A 19,378-nucleotide genomic window follows, 5' to 3' on the forward strand; every position below is an offset into this window, starting at 1 on the left:
TCCACTAATGAAGGTTGGCTATAACCATTGCCGTTGGCTCTATGGTTTAAAACAGACGAACCGCTCTGCAGTGCTACTCTGTGGATCCACAAAGTAGCTTCCGATGATTACCCGTAAATTCTTAAGTAAATTAAACGTGTCATTCCATACGAGGAACAGTGGCTGGCCACGGTCGCCGATCCTCGCCACTGTGGCGTCCATTACAAAATCATTGGGGCTACAAAATCGCCTGTTTCAGCCACTTTGTTGATCCACAGAGATGCAGATCTTCTGCATTTCTGAAAAGCGTCTGAGTGTTTAACCCAGTCTAGCCCCGAATGTTTCTCAGCCAGGATATTTGTCGTCTACCAGATTTGCTTCTAGGATTATTTTATATTGATCAAGCTGTTGCATTATTCAGTGATGAGTGCGCTAAATACTCGCAAATTAAGTAAAAGACGGAAAACATAAAACCTACGTTGTAAAATAAAAAGGGATGAAACCTGTAGAGCTGGGAAATTATCAATAGAAACCTATAAAATTTACATCATATTGATAGTTTCCTTACCTTGAGATGTATCGGAGGAGTTTGACAACTGCCACTGTGATAGGAGGAATTTTATAAAATTCTCCTGTGACAGTTTGACTCCAATACTGCCGTGCTAGGCCCAAAGGCGGTAACTAACATTTGAGAAAATGGTGGCAAAATTGATTTCAAAATTGAATGCTAAAATTTTGGCCCGTTAGGGAGTTATGGACTAGATAATAGTTTTTATGCATGGATTTATGTCTCAGTTTATTAAAACAGCCATTAATTAAATTTTAAAACAAAGTTTTATAGAAAAAAAGGTAGATACCGCTAAAACGTTTTATCAAAAATTACTATAAAACTTAGCCTATTAGAGGTATGTGTTAGTTGTCGTTATTTCTGTTTTCTTTCAAGAGTCAATAAATACATATTGGTTCATTAATAATAATGTTCTATTTGTGATAAAATATAGACAATTAAATAGACAACCAAACAACATACCTTGTGTCTGGTACATACAAAAAACCTATTTAGTATTTCAATGGTATTACCTCATAATTAACATTTTTATAAAATCTTTTATAGTGCGTCTAATAATTTTGCCAAAAACTGTATACTACGAAAAAACAGAATCTGTTCAGATTGTTATTAGATGTTAAAAATATTATGATGTTAAGCGTTTTAAAGAATTCTTCAACTCATTTTTATCTTTGTTTTATAATATAGCTTTATAATTTTACACCATATTTTTCGGCCAACTTTTGTGAATACTTTTCACTTTCTCAGCTATTATATTTTTATTTTGTTTCTTAGCGACAAAGGTTTCCTATTTTACGACATATTATTATAGAGCTTTAAAAACTTTATGATCGCAGACACCGACCCATCGACCGATATGCAGGTTATTTTTAATCTCATTTTAGATAAATACGATAAGTAATAAAATAGTATTGAGTATTTCGCAATATTTTATTCGGTAAAATACCATTAATTACAGTAATTAGGGCAAAATTTAACATTTCATTTGTTGTATTGTACAAACTACTTATATGTTATGATTAAAATATGATCACATTGTCTTTCAGATCGAAAGATACCTAATTATGGGATATATCAGATTTTTAAAATATTCAAACTGCTCTACTAAAAAGTTGCTTAAAATGACATAGTGTTGTTTACTTCCGAGGTCCAGAAATATTATCAACAAAACTCTGATTTAAAAACAAATTTAATCGAATTGATTCATACTTTTGAATACATCATTAATTATTTATGAACACATTTTTGTATCATTAACCAGGTACCTGACGCATTCTTAGAAAATTTATAAAGGAATAAAACCAGCATTTTTGTATAAAACTTAGGCAAAAGATTCTTTTCTTGCTAGGAATGCACAAACGTAATAAACAATTAATTATTATTTTTTGTTCAAACAAAATCAATTTTTGACTCGTCAAAACAAACCAAACCGACATTCTGCGAAAATCTTTTTTAACTAACACGATAATATAACCATAACCATGTAAAGTTAGGCCGAATTTACTTTGTAATACTAATAGACAAGGCGAAAACGGCGGGTTCGAAGGGAAAAATATTCCCATGAGATTTTTTTGCATAATCACATTCGTGAGACATCCCAGAATAAGGTTGAAGAAGTCGCCCACGCGAAAAGTGGGCCAATTTTTTTAACCAAATTGCAAGAATCAATATTTTTGGCCCGAACCATTTTTTCTTTAATTTTTTGGACCATTCTGGACAAAAAAGATCTCTTATAATTTTTCTCTGAAGTTGATCGTTTTCGACTTATAAGCAATTTAAAATTAAAAAAACGAAAAATGGCGATTTTCAAGGCTTAATAACTAGTTTAAAAGTTATTATTATGAAAGTCAATATATGACTAAATCAAAGTTTAAAGCCCCCCCTACAAGATCCTGAAGAAATTTTTGTCATTATTTTATTACTAAGCTGTTATTTTTAAGTAATAATAATAAGCGCCATGCACGTGTGCGGCATCTGTAAATGCTGAGTGCGAGAGAGAAGCCATTCCAGCAGTCCAATTGTGCATCTTACTCGCACTCACATTTACAACCGCGTCAATACGATCTAACCGCTCATTGTTATTAATTAAAAACAACAGCTTAGTAGTAAATTAATGACACAGATTTCTTCAGGATCATGTAGCGGAGACTTTAAACTTTGATTTAGTCACTTTCTGACTTTCATAATAATTTTTAACCGAGTTATTAAGTCTTAAAAATGGCCATTTTCGCGTTTTTCAAATTTTAAATTGCTTGTAACTCGAAAAAGATCAACTTTAGAGAAAAATTACAAGAGACCTTTTTTGTCCATAATGGTCCAAAAAAACCTAAAAAAAATTAGTCCGGGCCAAAAATATTGATTTTTACAATTTGATTAAAAAAAAAATTAAAAAAAAATGGCCCACTTTTCACGTGGGCGACTTCTTGAACCTTATTCTGGGATGTCTCACGAATGTGATTATGCAAAAATATCTCATGGGAATATTTTTCCCAACGAACCCGCCGTTTCCGCCTTGTCTATAAGGCGATTTGGCGGTTTCGAACTGTAGGCGTGGCATTCGTGAAAGTCTATTAGCGGTAAGTGCAATATACTAAGGTATATGGGCGGCAACTGTAGCAGATACCGTCAAAACGCCATAGTATTTAACATTTGCCGCCAAATGGCTTAGTATTTTAATTAAAAAGTGTAGATACCGCTAACAAAATTGCAATTTTATTTAAAATATAATGCTTCTACAATTTCAAAGACTTTGTAAATATATTCTAAATACTCTGTTCTACCTAGAAATTACAATTGTCATTTTACCATATGATCTTGTAAAAATATTGTCACAATCGATTACTTTTGTGTCAAATTATCGTTATCCGCATCATTGATTGGTTACTGATTTAGAGTATTGTAATCGCCAATCAATTATACATCTATAAGTATAAGTCGTTTTAATATGCAAATACCCGTCAAGGAATACATAATTTTCTAAGTTCAATGTATAATAATCTCAGAGGTACGTTTTTTTCTGTCACTTCCAACTGTACTGCGTTAGAGTGAATTCGATAATCTGTGACGAACTGAAAAAAGGGTTTGGGACAATCTATATAATATATAATGTAAATTTATAGGTTTCTATTTATTATTTCCCACCTCTACTATTTTCATCTCTTTTTATTTTACAACGTATTATGTTTTCGGTTTTTTGCGTTATTTCGCCGGTTCTTAGTACACTGATCACTGTATTTGAGTCAACCTCGGAACAAAATACTTGCTCTGGTTACTCCGGGGCTCCCATATTCATTTGAGCTTCTCTTTCAGGATGTCAGTTATATATCTGCACATTTCTAACTTCGCCATATTTCGAGAATTCCTGTAGATTAGGTTGAAACTGTACAATTAGATGTACGTCAACTTCATGTATTTTTGTATCAAATAACTTTAACATTACTACTTTTTGTTTTCACTTATTCTACAACATCAAAATGTGAAAACCTTGAAGAGAAATAGCAAAATCGCATAACGTTTATTTATTTAACCGCTTTATAGAATTTGACTTAATTTGCGACCGAATGCAAAATTTGCATATGAAAGCTGTACTCTTCACCCACAAATCGGATTTTGATTTTTCTCGATAGGACACTCTGATCAAAAGATATCGAATAAGAAATTAATTTCGCGCGCGTAACTGACATTCAAAATCACCGGTCGCTTCAAGCGTTATTTCTGAGAGAACGGTTCATTCTACACAAAAATTGCTTGATAAACATTTTTGTTCAAAATTATCTCAGCTGCATTTCTCGTTTGAAACATTTTTTTGCGGCTTACAGATTCTTGGTAAATAGATGTTTTAGGAGGAAGCCCGGGGGTAGGAGTGGTAAACTTTTATGAGTGGTATCTTTTTTGAAATCTAAAAATTGACATTCTCATCAAAATTCAGTGTATTCGTATGATTTTTATAGGTTCAGCGGCATTTTCATCTTTGACGACTGAACTAAAGTTTAAATTTTCTTTGAGTGTGGAGTCCTCCAACAGTCTGAAGTAATTCACTTTCATTTCCTAATCAGAAATAGTTGTTATATATATTGCAATATATATTTGCTACATTGCTACACAAAATGAACTAAAACTTTTATTTTAAAAACAAAACATACTTTAAATTAAATGAAATATGTATTAACACTACATTAAGTGGGTAAGAGCAAAATTTGCTTGCAATGTTTTTTAAATGCATTCATTTTTTTTTCTAATCCTGAGAAAACTAATTAGTATTTTTGAAAAATTTAAATGCAGAATAAAAATTACATTATTACCGAGGGCCGAAAGTCCCTGAAAATCTCTATAATGTTTATTTGAATACGTTACAGGGTTAGGGTTAAGAAATAAGAGAAAAATGAGTGTAATTTTTAATTTTAAATATCCTATTCAAAAGAAACTTTTCGTTTATAGTCCAAGTAATGAAGCTTAAAATAGGGCAAAACCTCGCAATTTTTACAGAACGGATCGATTTGCTTGAAAATTTGAGAATAAGTAGTGAATAGTCCAAGGATCAAAATCTATATGATGCTGAAAGGGGCTTTTACCATGGGGGTGGTTGTCACCCCATCTCGGGGGTGGAAATTTTTTATTATATTTTGACCGCAAAAGTTAGTAAAAACATTCATTCTAAGCAAGAAACGTTCTATACATTTTTTTGATAAAATTAATAGTTTTCGATTTACTCGCTATCGAAAGTGTTAGCTTTATATCGAAAAAATCAAAGTTGTGAATAAGTTTTCGGCTAATAACTCCAAAAGTTTTCGTTTTATCAAAACAACTTTACTTAACAAAAATGTACCTTTAGAAACAATAAACAAAACCGTTTCTTTTAGTTTTTTTTAAGGCCAATAGTAATCGAGCTATACATTATTAAATGTTAGCTCTTCTTCGTCAAATGCTAAATACTGTATTTTCAAAGTCAAAAGACGGGAAAACTATGCATTTTTCGAGGATAACTTGTTCAAACTAATTTAAAGCATTCTAAAATATCTATCTCCAGAAATAAAAACAAAGTCTTTAGCTCAAAAATTAAGTGACGTATATTGAAAAGAATGTTAGTCCCTACTTTTTTTAGCGAAGTAGTGATCCAAAGCAACCTCTTAATCACCACCCTAATAAAAATTAGTCATTAACCTTATTTGGACTTCTTTATTTTTATATTATTAATAAGTTCTAGAAGTTTGACCGGCTTAGAAAGATTAGTTTTTAAAAAAATGGAGTTGGAAGCGAATAACGAATTTTTGTAGTTTGGAAAAAAATGGCTTTTTCTTCAGAATAGAAAGATTAGCATCAGAGATACGAAAAAATGTTTAAATACGAAATTGTAGCTTATTTAATTGTCAAGAAACTGGTTTTTACTGGAAAATTTTTACTACAGCAAAAATTGAGTGAGCTATTGATAATTAAACCTTGTAATAACATGCAAAAACCACCTTTACCAACCCTTTCAAAGTCACCTCTATTTGCGACTGAGGATTTTAAAAACAACTAATATTAATAGTCTTATAGACCTTATAAAAGCCTACAAAATTCTTTTTTGCCGAACTTTCCAAGACAAAAAATAGAAAAGTTACGGTTAAAAAATCAATATATTTTTTGAAAAAAAAAAAAGGAGAAATCCAATTGGAAGCATAATAATGTAAGTTAGCAAGGTTTTTAGTCATTGGCCTTATTCATTCTTCTTTATTTATGTATTATTAATAGATTCTAGAAGTTTGACTGGCTTAGAAAGATTAGTTTTTAAAAAACTGGAGTTAAAAGCGAATAACGAATTTTTGTAGTTTGGTAAAAAATGGGTTTTTCTTCAGAATAAAAAGATTAGCATCAGATACGAATAAATGTTTAAATATGAAATTGTAGGTTATTTAATTCCTAAGAAATTGGTTTGAGAAAATTTTTTCTACGGCAAAAATTGAGTGAATCGTAAATTAGTAAATTATTGAAAAACACTTATTTTTTCGATATAAAACTAACACTTTCGATAGCGAATAAATCGAAAACTATTCATTTTATCAAAAAAATGTATAGAACATTTTTTGCTTAGAATGAATGTTTTTATCAACTTTTGAGGTCAAAATATAATAAAAAATTTCCACCCCCGGAATGGGGTGACAACCACCCTCATGGTAAAAGCGCCTTTCGGCATCATATAGATTTTAATCCTTGGACTATCCACTACTTGTTCTTTAATTTTCAAGCAAATCGATCCATTCTGTAAAAATTGCGAGGTGAAAAGCTTCAGTTCCTGGACTATTATTCTAAGGGACATTCGGTCCTTGGTAATAATGTAATGTAATAATGTAATGTTTTGTAAATTTTTTTAAAAAATTTATTAGTTTTTTCATGATTCGAAAAAAAGTGAATGGATTTAAAAAGTATTGCAAATAAATTTTGCGCCTAGGCTCTTAAGTAACATTTACAAAAAATATAATTTACCCTTCTGACTTTAATTTTGGCAAACTGGTCAATCAGAGTGGTGTAGTCTAGTGGGGATAGATAAGTATAGCAGCTAGTGAGAATTCTATTGAAATAAGTGCTAAATTTTTTAGTTTTGTTGGTATTATGGAGCTTCGGAAATAGTTTTTAATTCTGAAAAACGTCTTTCCCAATTAGCTACAGAGACAGGGACTGTTCATCAAATTCTTAGTTTACAACTACATTTGGGTATAAAGAAATTAGGTAATTTTGGCACAAATAGTTCAAAACCTTTAAAAGTTTCATGGAGTATGGTATCATTTGAAATATATCACTCAATTTTAGATCATTATATCATCAGATTTTTTCTTTTTCTGTTGAAAGTATTGAATGAAGATTCATACAATATTTTTCTAGTGTTTCATCATCTATTTCCCTCAATTTAAAAATATCATATAAAAATTTAAAATTTTTATTATGAGTTTCTAGAAGCGAAAATCGATCAATCAAATAATTAACGGCAATGTCTAAAATATAGATGGAGAAAAATTTATTTTAAATTTAGCCTCATCTGTTAAGAGCTCGTCCACAGATTTTATTTTTCGTAGTCAAATAGAAGCTTTTTCTCCTGGCTCGAATTTCATTTTCAGCTGGAAATTCGGAATTTATATAAAATTTTTCTGCAATTTCATTAAATTTCCATTTGGTCATTGGCCATATTTTCTCTAACTTTTCATTTTTCCTATAGTTTTCTGACAACATTTTTACACAATCTGACAATTTTTTTTATTTTACTGATTATGCCGCCCCCTTGTGATGCCGCCTGATGCGACCGCCTCGCCGCATCATAGCACGGCACGGCCCTGTCGCTGCTCTCAAATCATACCGACCTATCGGCAAAAGTAGCATTTTCCGCTGAAGCGATTTTAAGTTTCGAAGCTGACATTAAATACCAGTGCAATTCCATCTTATAGTTAATCCTCTTAGTTCCGTTCGGAACATAGGGCTTCTACGGTCCTCTTCCACTTGTTTCTATCTTTTGCATCTATTTTTATTTCTGTCCATGTTTTATTTATGTTTTCTTATTCTTTCTCTGTACTTCTCTTCCACGTTTCTGATGGTCTTCCAGTTCTGTTCACTGTCTGCTTATATTCAAGTTATGTCTTTTTCTTTTCTTAGTGTATGGCACTTCAACTTCCTTCTTTTAATTGTCAAACTAACTGGTTCTTGTTTCGTCCTCCACAATTCCTTATTGGATATTATATTTGGTCAATATATTCCTTCTATTTTCCTTATAGCCCAATAAATGACCGTTTTGTAGTGTAATTTCCAGGGGCAACTCCGAATTGCATAAAAATTTGGATTTAGGTTCTACTTACCCTCCACTTCAAAGTTGAATTGGTACCGTTGGTTGCTTTTACTTGGGGGTGACATTTACCCCTTCTCGGGGGGTGAAAAACGCGTGTTTGGAATAAGGCCGGAAATGGATAAATTGACTTATTTTAAGCACCTTTTGTTCTATAAAGTTTTTCACGTAAGTCAATACTTTTCGAGTTATTCGCGATTTAAAATGTTGATTTTTCGACAAAAAAACTACGTTTTCAGACCGTTTTTCCCAAATAACTCAAAAAGTAAATATTTTATCGAAAAAAATGTTTTTAGTAAAAGTGTAGCCTATAAAAAACTAAAAAAAATGGTGTACCAGTAAAGTCTACAAATTGAGTAGAAGCAAAGTTGTAGCTCATGAAAAATACGTACTTATTCGTCTAATTCCAAATCGAATAATTCATCGCGAAATCACCGAAGAAAGAAGCGTTTTTCGGGAGAACCTTATTAACATTTTTAAAGTTTTTAAAAAAAGCTTATTATTTGTTTTTTACAAAAGTTTACAGCATTAAAAATAGACGAGTTACACTAAAAAAAAAGTTTGCCCCTTTTTTTTTGGTAAAAAAAATCGTGAAAACCTCCCTTTATTTAGCACCCTAAATGAAATTAATCGTTTGGCTTTACCATTTATTTTAACTGTATGTGTATTGTTTATATAATCTGTAAGTTTGATTAGTTTGAAGTGCTTATTTTTGAAAACATTTGGTTTTATAGTAAAAAAAAATTAAAAATTTTTGAAAAATTTCATTTTTGCAAAATAACTTAAAAAGTATTAGTGATAAGAAAAATCTTAAAGAGTAAAAAAGTGTAGGTTTTGCTATTATAAATATGTTAGTTTCATTTTGTTTCTCCGTAAGACAAAAATTGGTTCAAAATTTGCATACACTCGTGATTAGTGACCCATTCAAGCTTTCTCAATTATAACCCTTTCAAAAATAAACACTTTAAACCGGCGAGACTGACAGATCATATAAAAAATAGATAGGTAAGTAAATTGTTTGTAAAGCAGTAGCGATTAATTTCATTTGGGGAGCTAAACACGGCGAGATTTTCATGATTTTTTACAAAAAAAAAAAGAGGGCCAACTTTATTTTGAGCGTAACTCACTTATTTTTAATGCTAAAACTTTTGTTAACAATTAAAACAAAAGTGCTTAATTTTTCGGTGATCTCACCTTGAAATATTCGATTTGGAATTAGACGAATAAGAACGTATTTTTCATGAGCTACAACTTTGTTTTTATTTGATTGATAGACTTTACTGATACACCATTTTTTTTGGGTTTTTTATAAGCTACACTTTTGCTAAGGATATTTTTTTCGATAAAATATTTACTTTTTGGGTTATTTGCGAAAAACCGTCTGAAAACGTAGTTTTTTTTTTGTCGAAAAATCAACATTTTCAATGGCAAATAACTCGAAAAGTATTGACTTACGTAAAAAACTCTATAGAACAAAAGTTGCTTAAAATCAGTCATTTTATCCATTTCCGGTCTTATCTTGAACGTATGTTTTTTCACCCCCGAGAAGGGGTGACTGTCACCCCCCAAGTAAAAGCAAAAAACGGCACAATTTCAACTTCGAAGTGGAGGGTAAGTAGAACTTAAATCCAAATTTTCATGCAATTCGGAATTGCCCCTGAAAATTACACGGTATCGCCGAATTTCCCGTTCATTTACTGGGCTATTAGGCATTTGTTAATAAATACCTGAACCTTATTCAAGTTACTTTTGGCAATGCCATCTGGCAAGGTTTTATTCAACTTGAAGATAAATCAGTATGACATAAAAAAAACGTAATTGTTGAAAATAAGTCGGTATGATTTGAAAGCAGCGATACTGTGGCTATTTTTTGTATTGTAGCAACATTAACATAGCATTTATGTGGCATTTCACAATTATTCTAATTATCTTAAAAATATTTAGTTGTTTAAGATCAACGAAGCAGAAAACAGACGCAGAATTTTGTTACCTCACACCGATCAAAAATCGAATCAGAGATGGCCTAAAGTCAGATTTACCGATATTACCAAGTAAAGAAAATAATTTAGAACATGTACATAAAGATGAGGCGTTGATAGTAAATATAGATAAACAGGTAGACGACATACTAAGTGTACATCCCCAACATAAACAATACGTTAAAATGGAAAGAATGAAATTGAGTTTGTTAAAAGCAAAACATGTGGTAAGTTTTTATGTAGGTGATTCTGATTGTGTAATTCTTCTAAATAATTTTTTCTGTTTATAATGAATTATATTTTTCGTTTTCTACACCCCCCGGCACAAAATTCCGCCACTAAATATTTTTGATTAAGTTTGACAATTTATAACTTTCTTATTTGTATTCTGATTTTCAAGATTCTTGCATCACTTTGTAGGTACATGTATTGACATCGTTTGTTATTATTCAGGTAATAAACAGTTTTTGCTTAGATGGCATTATACGGGGGTGAATGGAAGCGTTTTATTTTCTCCTAACTTTAACAAATCTGTGGAAAAATTGAAGAGTTTATTTTGTTTCATAGTCCCTTCGTATTATCCTGGAGGCATGCCTAAGATTTTGTATTTTGAATTATCCGAATATCTTTTATTGTAAGAGCTGCAAAATTTTTTGTAAATAAAAACACTGATTGACTTATAAACATAAATATCTTAAATAAAGGTTGGATTGATAAAATTGGAACGGCCCTCATCTAGCCCTTATCTCAATATTATACAGCATTTATTGGATGAATTGAAAATAATAAAAAAATATAAAAAAAAAAATATTTTTAGGAAACGCTTTTATTTAGTTACGAGTGACTAAAATTAAAAATATTATAAAAAAAATCAACTAAAAAGCAAAAAATAAAAAAAAATTCAAACACATTCGTCAAAGAAAAGCGTGGGGCGAAAACCGTTTATTCGATGAAGATGCGCCCCACGCTTTTCTTTAACGAATGTGTTTGAATTTTTTTTATTTTTTGCTTTTTAGTTGATTTTTTTTATAATATTTTTAATTTTAGTCACTCGTAACTAAATAAAAGCGTTTCCTAAAAATGTTTTTTTATATTTTTTTATTTTTTACTTTTTAGTCTAAAGGCCGCGTCCCACCATCAAATAATTTGATCAAACTGGTTTGAGCAAACTGAAAGTGACAGTTAGTGACGTCACATCCTGAGTGTTCATTGTGGATAATAATGAAAAATTTTAATTTTAAATAAAGTACAAACAAGTTAGACAACTCAATACAAAAAATTTGATCAAACTAGACTGATAGTGAGAGCACAGATTTTTAGAATTTCAAAAAAACTGCAATTGTGACGTCACTTTGACGTACTTCCCGAGTTTGCTCAAACTGTTTGATCAAATTATTTGATGGTGAGACGCGGCCTTAACAGTTTTCAAACATTAAAATATATCATGTTTATTAAAATATATGTATAAAACATAACATGATTAACAAACATGAAAATTAGTCGGAATCGGCAAAAAAATTTAATCTCTATTGTTTATTTATGAAGCATAATGTAAACAATTAACGTAAAAAGCGAAATTATGTATAGTTCATATAACTAGCTACAATCTCTAAAACTTTCAAGTTTCTTCATTGTAAAAAACAAGGGAATTTAAGCATTTTCCATTAAAATCGTGTTTTTTCTTTAAACAATTTTTTATTTAAACATAAAATTTTTTTTATTGACTATTCGTGTATTGTTCCTGCGAATGCATATGTCTGCAAATTTTCATTCATTTTCATTGAAGAAAAGGCAGTCAAATTAACGTCTAAATATTTGACACAAACGATTGAACTAGAGAAAAGTGTTTAATAATAAATTACATACATTCTTTTTTGTCAAATAATTTAATTAAAAAATTATTTTTGGACACCCTGTACAACTAATTATATAAATTTTTATATTACTGAATAAAGAATTGAAATGACCTTTCAAATGAGCTATCGCATATCCCCTATTCTCATTAAAAAAAATCATCGATTACGTCATCGCGCCCAGATGGATGACGTCACTAGTATGACATATATGCCAAAATATCATAATTTAAAAATAAAAATCTACTTGTTTCGGGATTCTTCCTTAAAGTCACCGGTTTAAGAAATAAAGAATTTATTCCTTTCATTTGCATCGTACTGTATAAACAAATATACTATGAGTGTTCAAAATTTAAAACTTTATTGTTTATTTATGACGCATAACGTAAACAATTAACGTAAAAATTGAAATTATGTATAGGTGATCTCATTAGCTACAATCCGTAAAAGTTTCAAGTTTCTGCATTGTAAAAAACAAGTGAATTTAGGCCTTTTTCCATTAAAATCGTTTTTTTTTTATTTAAACAATTAATAAACATAAACAAAAATTTTTTGTTGTCTATTCGTGTATTGTTCCCGCGACTGCATATGTCTGCAAATTTTCATTCATTTGCATGGAAGAAAAGGTAGTCAAATTAACATCCAAAGATTTGACGCAATCTATTGAACTAAATAAAAGCGTTTAACAATCTTAAGATAACATGCTAAGAATTTATTTTGTATACAAAAATATTTTATTATATTATTATTCACAAGTTTATTTTCATATTTTCTATACCCACTACTGCAAATTGGTGTAACTTACAAACAAGGTTGGGGTACAAGTGTACCCCAGGTAGCATTCCAGGGTTCAAGTCTCCTTTTTACGAAATAACGAATTTATTTCTTTCACTTGCATCGTACTGTATAAACAAATATATGAGTGTTCAAAATTTAAAACTTTATTGTTTATTTATGACGCATAACGTAAACAATTAACGTAAAAAGTGAAATTATGTATAGGTTATATCATTAGCTACCATCCGTAAAAGTTTCAAGTTTCTACATTGTAAAAAACAAGAGAATTTAGGCCTTTTTCCATTAAAATCGTTTTTTTTTATTTAAACAATTAATAAACATAAACAAAAATTTTTTGTTGTCTATTCGTGTATTGTCACCGCGAATGCATATGTCTGCAAATTTTCATTCATTTGCATGGAAGAAAAGGTAGTCAAATTAACATCCAAAGATTTGACGCAATCTATTGAACTAAATAAAAGCGTTTAAAAATTTGGCACATTAGTTAAGGTGGCGCTGGTAGAGGAACATCGGGCTATTCCTCAGGAAAGGATAACACATCTTATTCATTCGATGCCAGATTGCGAGCAGTCATTGCTGCATGAGGTGGATATATCCGCTATTGTTGGGTTTTGTTTTACTGTTCACTTTGTTTTGTGTTGTTAGTTTTAGTGTTTGATATTTTTAATTAAATAAACCTTCAAAGCAGTGTTTTTATTTACAGCTTTTATAAGAAACGAAATATTCGAAAAATTCAAAAAAACAAAATCTTAGGGTAAGAACATAACAAGTGGGTCTCGGTGGAGGTGGATGTGGAGGTCGCGGTCGATGTCGACATCCATGTAAAACAAACACATTTTACTGAATGAAAGAGAACAGAGAAAGTAAGTCGCGGTGGAGGTTTAGCGCGATGCCATCTAGGAGGTTTACATCGAAGCTTTTGAAAATAAAATGAGTTTGTTTTACATGGATGTCTGCTGCGCGGCCTACAAGGATGCTTTTTTGTGATTGGTCGTTCGAAGCCAAGTTGTCATTAACTGCGCTATCTGAGTTGATACTTTTTATAATATAATCCCTTTTTTGTATACAGTTTATTTTTGAATTTCTAAAGTAATTAAATTCAGTAAATTTTTGAAATATGAAGGAGGATCTGATTATTTACAGCTGACATTTCATCACTATCATCACTTGACTGACACAGCATCGCAAAAGCACAGTCTTTTTGTCATTCAAATTTCATTAAACTACTTCACTTGATAGTGGTTCTAGCTCGACCGACAGCGCAGGTGACCTCCTTGCTATGTGTTGTCGACATCGACCGCGACTTAACTAGTGGCATCTACCGCGACCTACACTCCACCCTTAAGGTAGAATTCCGCACCAAGCGACCGAGACAGGAGACCGCGACAGGCGACAGATAGGCGAGGTCTCCCCACCACTGCTCTCAATGCAATTATATCAGGGTAGTTCTACAGCCCGCGACCGAGACCAGCGACCAACTATCGTCTATCGCGACCTATCTGTCGCCTGCCGCGGTCTCCTGTCTCGGTCGCTTGGTGCGGAATTCTACCTTTACTTGTTATGTTCTTACCCTTAGGTGTCTATGCCTCCGATATAATACAACAGGACTATAAAACAAAATCAGCCCTTCAATTTTTCCACAGGTTTTTTTAAAGTTAGGAGAAAATACAACTCTTCCATTCACCTCCGTATAATCTGATCTAAGCAAAAAAATTTTGTTACCGGAATAAAAACAAACGATGTCAATACATGTATACCTTACAAACTGATGCAAGAATCTTGAAAATCGGAGTACAAATAATAAAGTTATAAATTGTCAAACTTAATGAAAAATTTTTAGTGGTGGAATTTTGTGTCGGGGAGTGTAATAATTTGTTTATATTTATCAATTATCATATATTATGAGTATTTTTCGATACCAACATGACTTAAGGGGAGATATGGTTTTAAATTTTTATTATTTTTTATTATTTTAAATGAAAGTGCACAACTTCAAGAAGATTTTCTGAAAATTTTAAATTGATCGGAGTAAAATTACCAGAGATACAGCAGGTTGAATATCCCTACCTTCGACTCGCTTTGCCGCGGTTTTGCGCCAGCACGCTCGAGCGTAGTGAGAAACGTTTAACAACTGTTCCCCTTCTCTTTTGTAGATCGCTCCACGATTCAAAAACATATTCCGATGTGCATCACTTAATTTTTCTCAAAACTGCTTTTTCAAAGGTGATGGACAGTGTAACTCAAAAAGTACTCTACAGGTCCACCTGAAAGTTTGCATAGATTTTCTTTAGACATCGTGAGGTAACGCTGTCGAGATATATTTGTTTTTCTGCTTATTTTTTGTTTTGTTAATAACAAATATGTTGATGTTCTTGTTACAAAGAATTTCGTTTTTTGACTTCCGAGTGATACCAAGAATTAAAAAATCGTTAAAAATAAAAAAATTAACAGCGTTACTTCGAGAAACTCACAATCATAAGCTAATCTTTTTGAATTGTTTGTTTCACATAATCCAGTGACGAGTTTTGATGTCCACTCCAAAATCCATGCTTTTTGGAGGTGTCTGTAAAAATTTGCCACCGTTAGCTTATTTATCAATATTTTTCTTTGATTATTTTTTAATGATTTTAATTTCCAATCGAGGTTAGCAACCTACCTATCGTAAAATGAAGCAATGCTCAAAGAACCAACGGGATGCCTCGGAACAGGACGGATACACAGATGACGAAAACGGCGAGAATCAGGACAAAGAATAGGAAAAATATACTCAGAATTGCGACATGGAATATAATCATTGAACAACAGAGACCAGGAGTTAGAAAAGGAACTGAGAAAAAATAAGATAGAGATATGCGCGATCCAGGAAACAAAAAAGAAAGGGAAAGGGCAGATGTGACTTGGGGAATACTTCTTGATCTATAGTGGTGTACCAAAAAAAAAAACTAGAGCCAAAGAAGGCGTGGCTTTGATGATACACAAAAAATGGTCAGATAACATATATGAATGTCAATACATATCAGAAAGAATCGTAGTTACTAAGATCAAATTAGAGAAGCAAAAAATAAATATTATAGGAGTTTATAGCCCAGAAAACTGCAAACCTGAAGTCGACAGACTCCACTTTTATAACGAGCTGCAACAAACAGTCGAAGAAATACCAGCCAATGAGATAATATACATTTTAGGAGACATGAACGCAAGAGTCGGTAACATAATTATACCAGGAATAAAGCAACGATTCAATGAAGACAACAAAAATGAAAATGGAGAACTACTTATTAACTTTTGCTCTCAGAACGAATTTCGAATAAACAATACGTTCTTCAGACACAAAGATCAACAAAAATATTGTAGCGTGTATTAGTGTAATTACTTCTAATTACAATAAAACTAGCGGTTCGTAATTTATATACGACTTTATTTTTTTTATTTATACAAGTTTACTTTACAAACTTTAGCTTAAGACTAACTCTATTTACAAATATGTCCTATTTATATATGCGATACAGATATTCCAGAAATATCTATATATCTCCAGCTATGTCCATGTGACCGCTTGCACGTCATCGTCGCTGCATCGGCGTATCTCGAAACATCGATAGTGTTCTGTCTGTCCGGAGACGGGAGCTGGTATACGAGGGTAGGTCAATAATTATTTTGTTACACTGCTCCCCTCTTAAGATCTGAGCGTCCCGATCAGCAACTCTAGATGGCCCAGGATGGCGGAATCTACAGGATTCTCCAGCTCTGCATACACCCCTAGAAAAGAAGTAACAGTCTACTGTCTTTGAAGGGTATGACATCTTCGGGTTCATGCAACACACAGTAATCCGTACGCCAGTTTCTCTGAAGATCACTTCCAGCATGCTTCTCACAATCTTCCAATCCAGATTTTCTACTGCATGGCCAATTTTTGGTAAAGCCAAATCTTTGATGTCATAATTACAGACCATTTTCTTCAAATTAGTTAGAGCACGCCATATGTTCTCGTAGCTTGGCGTGTCCGTATAAGACTTCCTGGTCACTATATACAGCAAAGATCGAGGACCATCTTCCAATCGCAATACTCTTCCAATTTTAGGTTGTTGATTCCTTAACTCGTCCAGGCGGCCGAACTTTCTATTGAATACGGACGAGATTCCTTTAGTCATCTCGAGGTCTTGTGCAACACAGTGGGCTAGAGAGACGTTTTCTGGAACACCAAACAGATCTTGCTGAACTTCTGTGGTCACGCCGAATCTAGCACTCTTTCTTTCTGCGTAATTTGACATAAATTGATTAAAACTTGGCTGTGCGACATCTTTCGTCTCCTGTTGGAGGACTCGTGCTTCTTCTGTTTCATTTGAGCCAGCATATGGTGCAAGACGATTTATGTGAATAACTTTTGGTTTACCGTTTGGCAACTTCTTAATTCTATATATTACGTCATTTATTTTCTTCTTAACTTCATACGGACCTTCCCATTGTCTTTGCAGTTTAGGACACAAGCCTCGACGACGTTGCGGATTATAAAGCCAGACAAGATCACCTACTTCGAAGCTTTCATTCTTGCATCGAGAATCATATTGATCTTTCATTCTGTCACTGGCTATCTGGATGTGTTGTCGGGCAAGTTCATGAATGTTGTTCATTCGTAATTTCAGGCGGTCAACGTAGTCTTCGCCTGCAACATGTTCCTCGGAAGGTCCGCAGCCAAACTCTAGGTCGCAGGGCAACCGAACTTCACGACCCAACATCAGGCAGGTTGGTGTTTGACCTGTAGTTTCATTTACGGCCGAGCGGTAGGCCATCAGGAATAAATGAATGTGTTGGTCCCAATCTCGCTGATGTTCAGATACAACTTTGGACAAGTGTTTACCCATCGTTCGGTTCATCCTCTCGACCATCCCATCTGATTGAGGATGCAGGGGTGTTGTTCTGGTCTTATTGGCACCAATCAATTTACAAACGTTTTGGAAAAGAGCTGACTCAAAGTTTCGCCCTTGGTCGGAGTGGATCTCCAAGGGAACACCAAATCGGCTAAAGAATTCTTTAACAAGTACCTCTGCAACGGTAGCAGCTTCTTGATTTGGTAATGCATAGGCCTCAGTCCATTTTGTAAAATAATCCATGGCTACCAGGATGTATTTATTTCCAGCATCGGTTTCTGGAAATTGACCTGCAATGTCGATAGCTACTCTTTCCATAGGACTTCCAACATTGTACTGTCTCATGGGTGCTCTCTTTTTACCAACCGGACCATTACCGGATGCACACGGTTCACATTTTCGGCACCATCTTCTTACATCATCTTTACAGTTCACCCAATAGAACCGTTCTCGAACCTTTTGCAGAGTCTTCGTAATACCAAAGTGTCCACCTGATGTACCGTCATGCAACTGACGCAATACTTCTGACACTTTACTTTTAGGTACAATTAACTGAAGCTTAGATTCTGTACCATCATCGTTCTCAAAGGTTCTGTACAGAAGATCATCTTTTAGTACCAGGCAATTCCATTGGCTCCAGTAGGCCTTGACTTCTGGACTACATGCACTAATGTTCTGCCAACTAGGTCTCTCACCTCGCGGCATCCAATCCAATACTCTTTTTATACATGGATCATCTTCTTGGGCGTCTTGTAACTGTTGGGGCTGCCATTGCTCATTAATTACGGTGGTTCGTCTCACGGGGCAAAATCGTTCCTCTAATTTGGCACAGTGATTACAATTCGCACTGCATGGTCGTCTCGAAAGGGCATCAGCATTTGAGTGAACTCTTCCGGCCCTGTGTTCTATCTCGTAATCATATTCTTGTAATCGTTCTAACCATCTTGCCATCTGGCCCTCTGGATTACGGAATTGTATGAGCCATTTTAGAGCAGCGTGATCGGTGCGAAGAAGGAACTTTCTGCCATACAAGTATTTATGGAAATGTTCGCAAGCCTTCACTACACCCAGCAGTTCTCTTCTGGTAACGCAATAGTTTCTTTCCGGTTTCGACAGGACTTTGCTGAAATAAGCGATGACTTTTTCCTGTCCGTCCTGGATTTGGGAGAGAACAGCTCCTATAGCACTGTTGCTAGCATCGGTATCCAAAACAAATTTTCCTGCCTGTCCCGGGTAGCTTAATATCGGTGCACTGATCAGAGCCATTTGTAGTTGTTCGAAAGCTTTTTGGCACTCTTCACTCCATGTATATTCTTTGCCCTCCTCCGTCAACTTTGTTAGGGGCTTGGAGATATTGGCAAATCCTTTGACAAATCGTCGGTAATATGTACATAGGCCAAGGAAACTTCTAATTTCATGTTTATCTTTTGGTACTGGCCAATCTTTAATTGCTTCAATCTTTTCGGGATCAGCTGTTACACCATTACTCGATACAATATGTCCCAAATACTTAACTTCTCGTCGAA

General features: G+C 33.2%; 1 protein-coding gene across 2 annotated transcripts in view; it reads left to right on the plus strand.

Annotated features, from left to right (window-relative positions):
• The window catches only part of LOC126884603 (kinesin-like protein KIF18A), a 75,425-nt gene that overhangs the window by 27,572 nt on the left and 28,475 nt on the right, over positions 1–19,378 (plus strand). For both annotated transcript variants that reach the window (XM_050650606.1, XM_050650607.1), the window contains exon 6: positions 10,299–10,560. In XM_050650606.1, coding sequence (XP_050506563.1) covers positions 10,299–10,560 — 262 coding nt within the window. The remainder of the gene's footprint in view (positions 1–10,298; positions 10,561–19,378) is intronic.

Source organism: Diabrotica virgifera, chromosome 5 (assembly GCF_917563875.1).
Source record: "Diabrotica virgifera virgifera chromosome 5, PGI_DIABVI_V3a".
Classification (NCBI taxonomy): Eukaryota; Metazoa; Arthropoda; class Insecta; order Coleoptera; family Chrysomelidae; genus Diabrotica; species Diabrotica virgifera.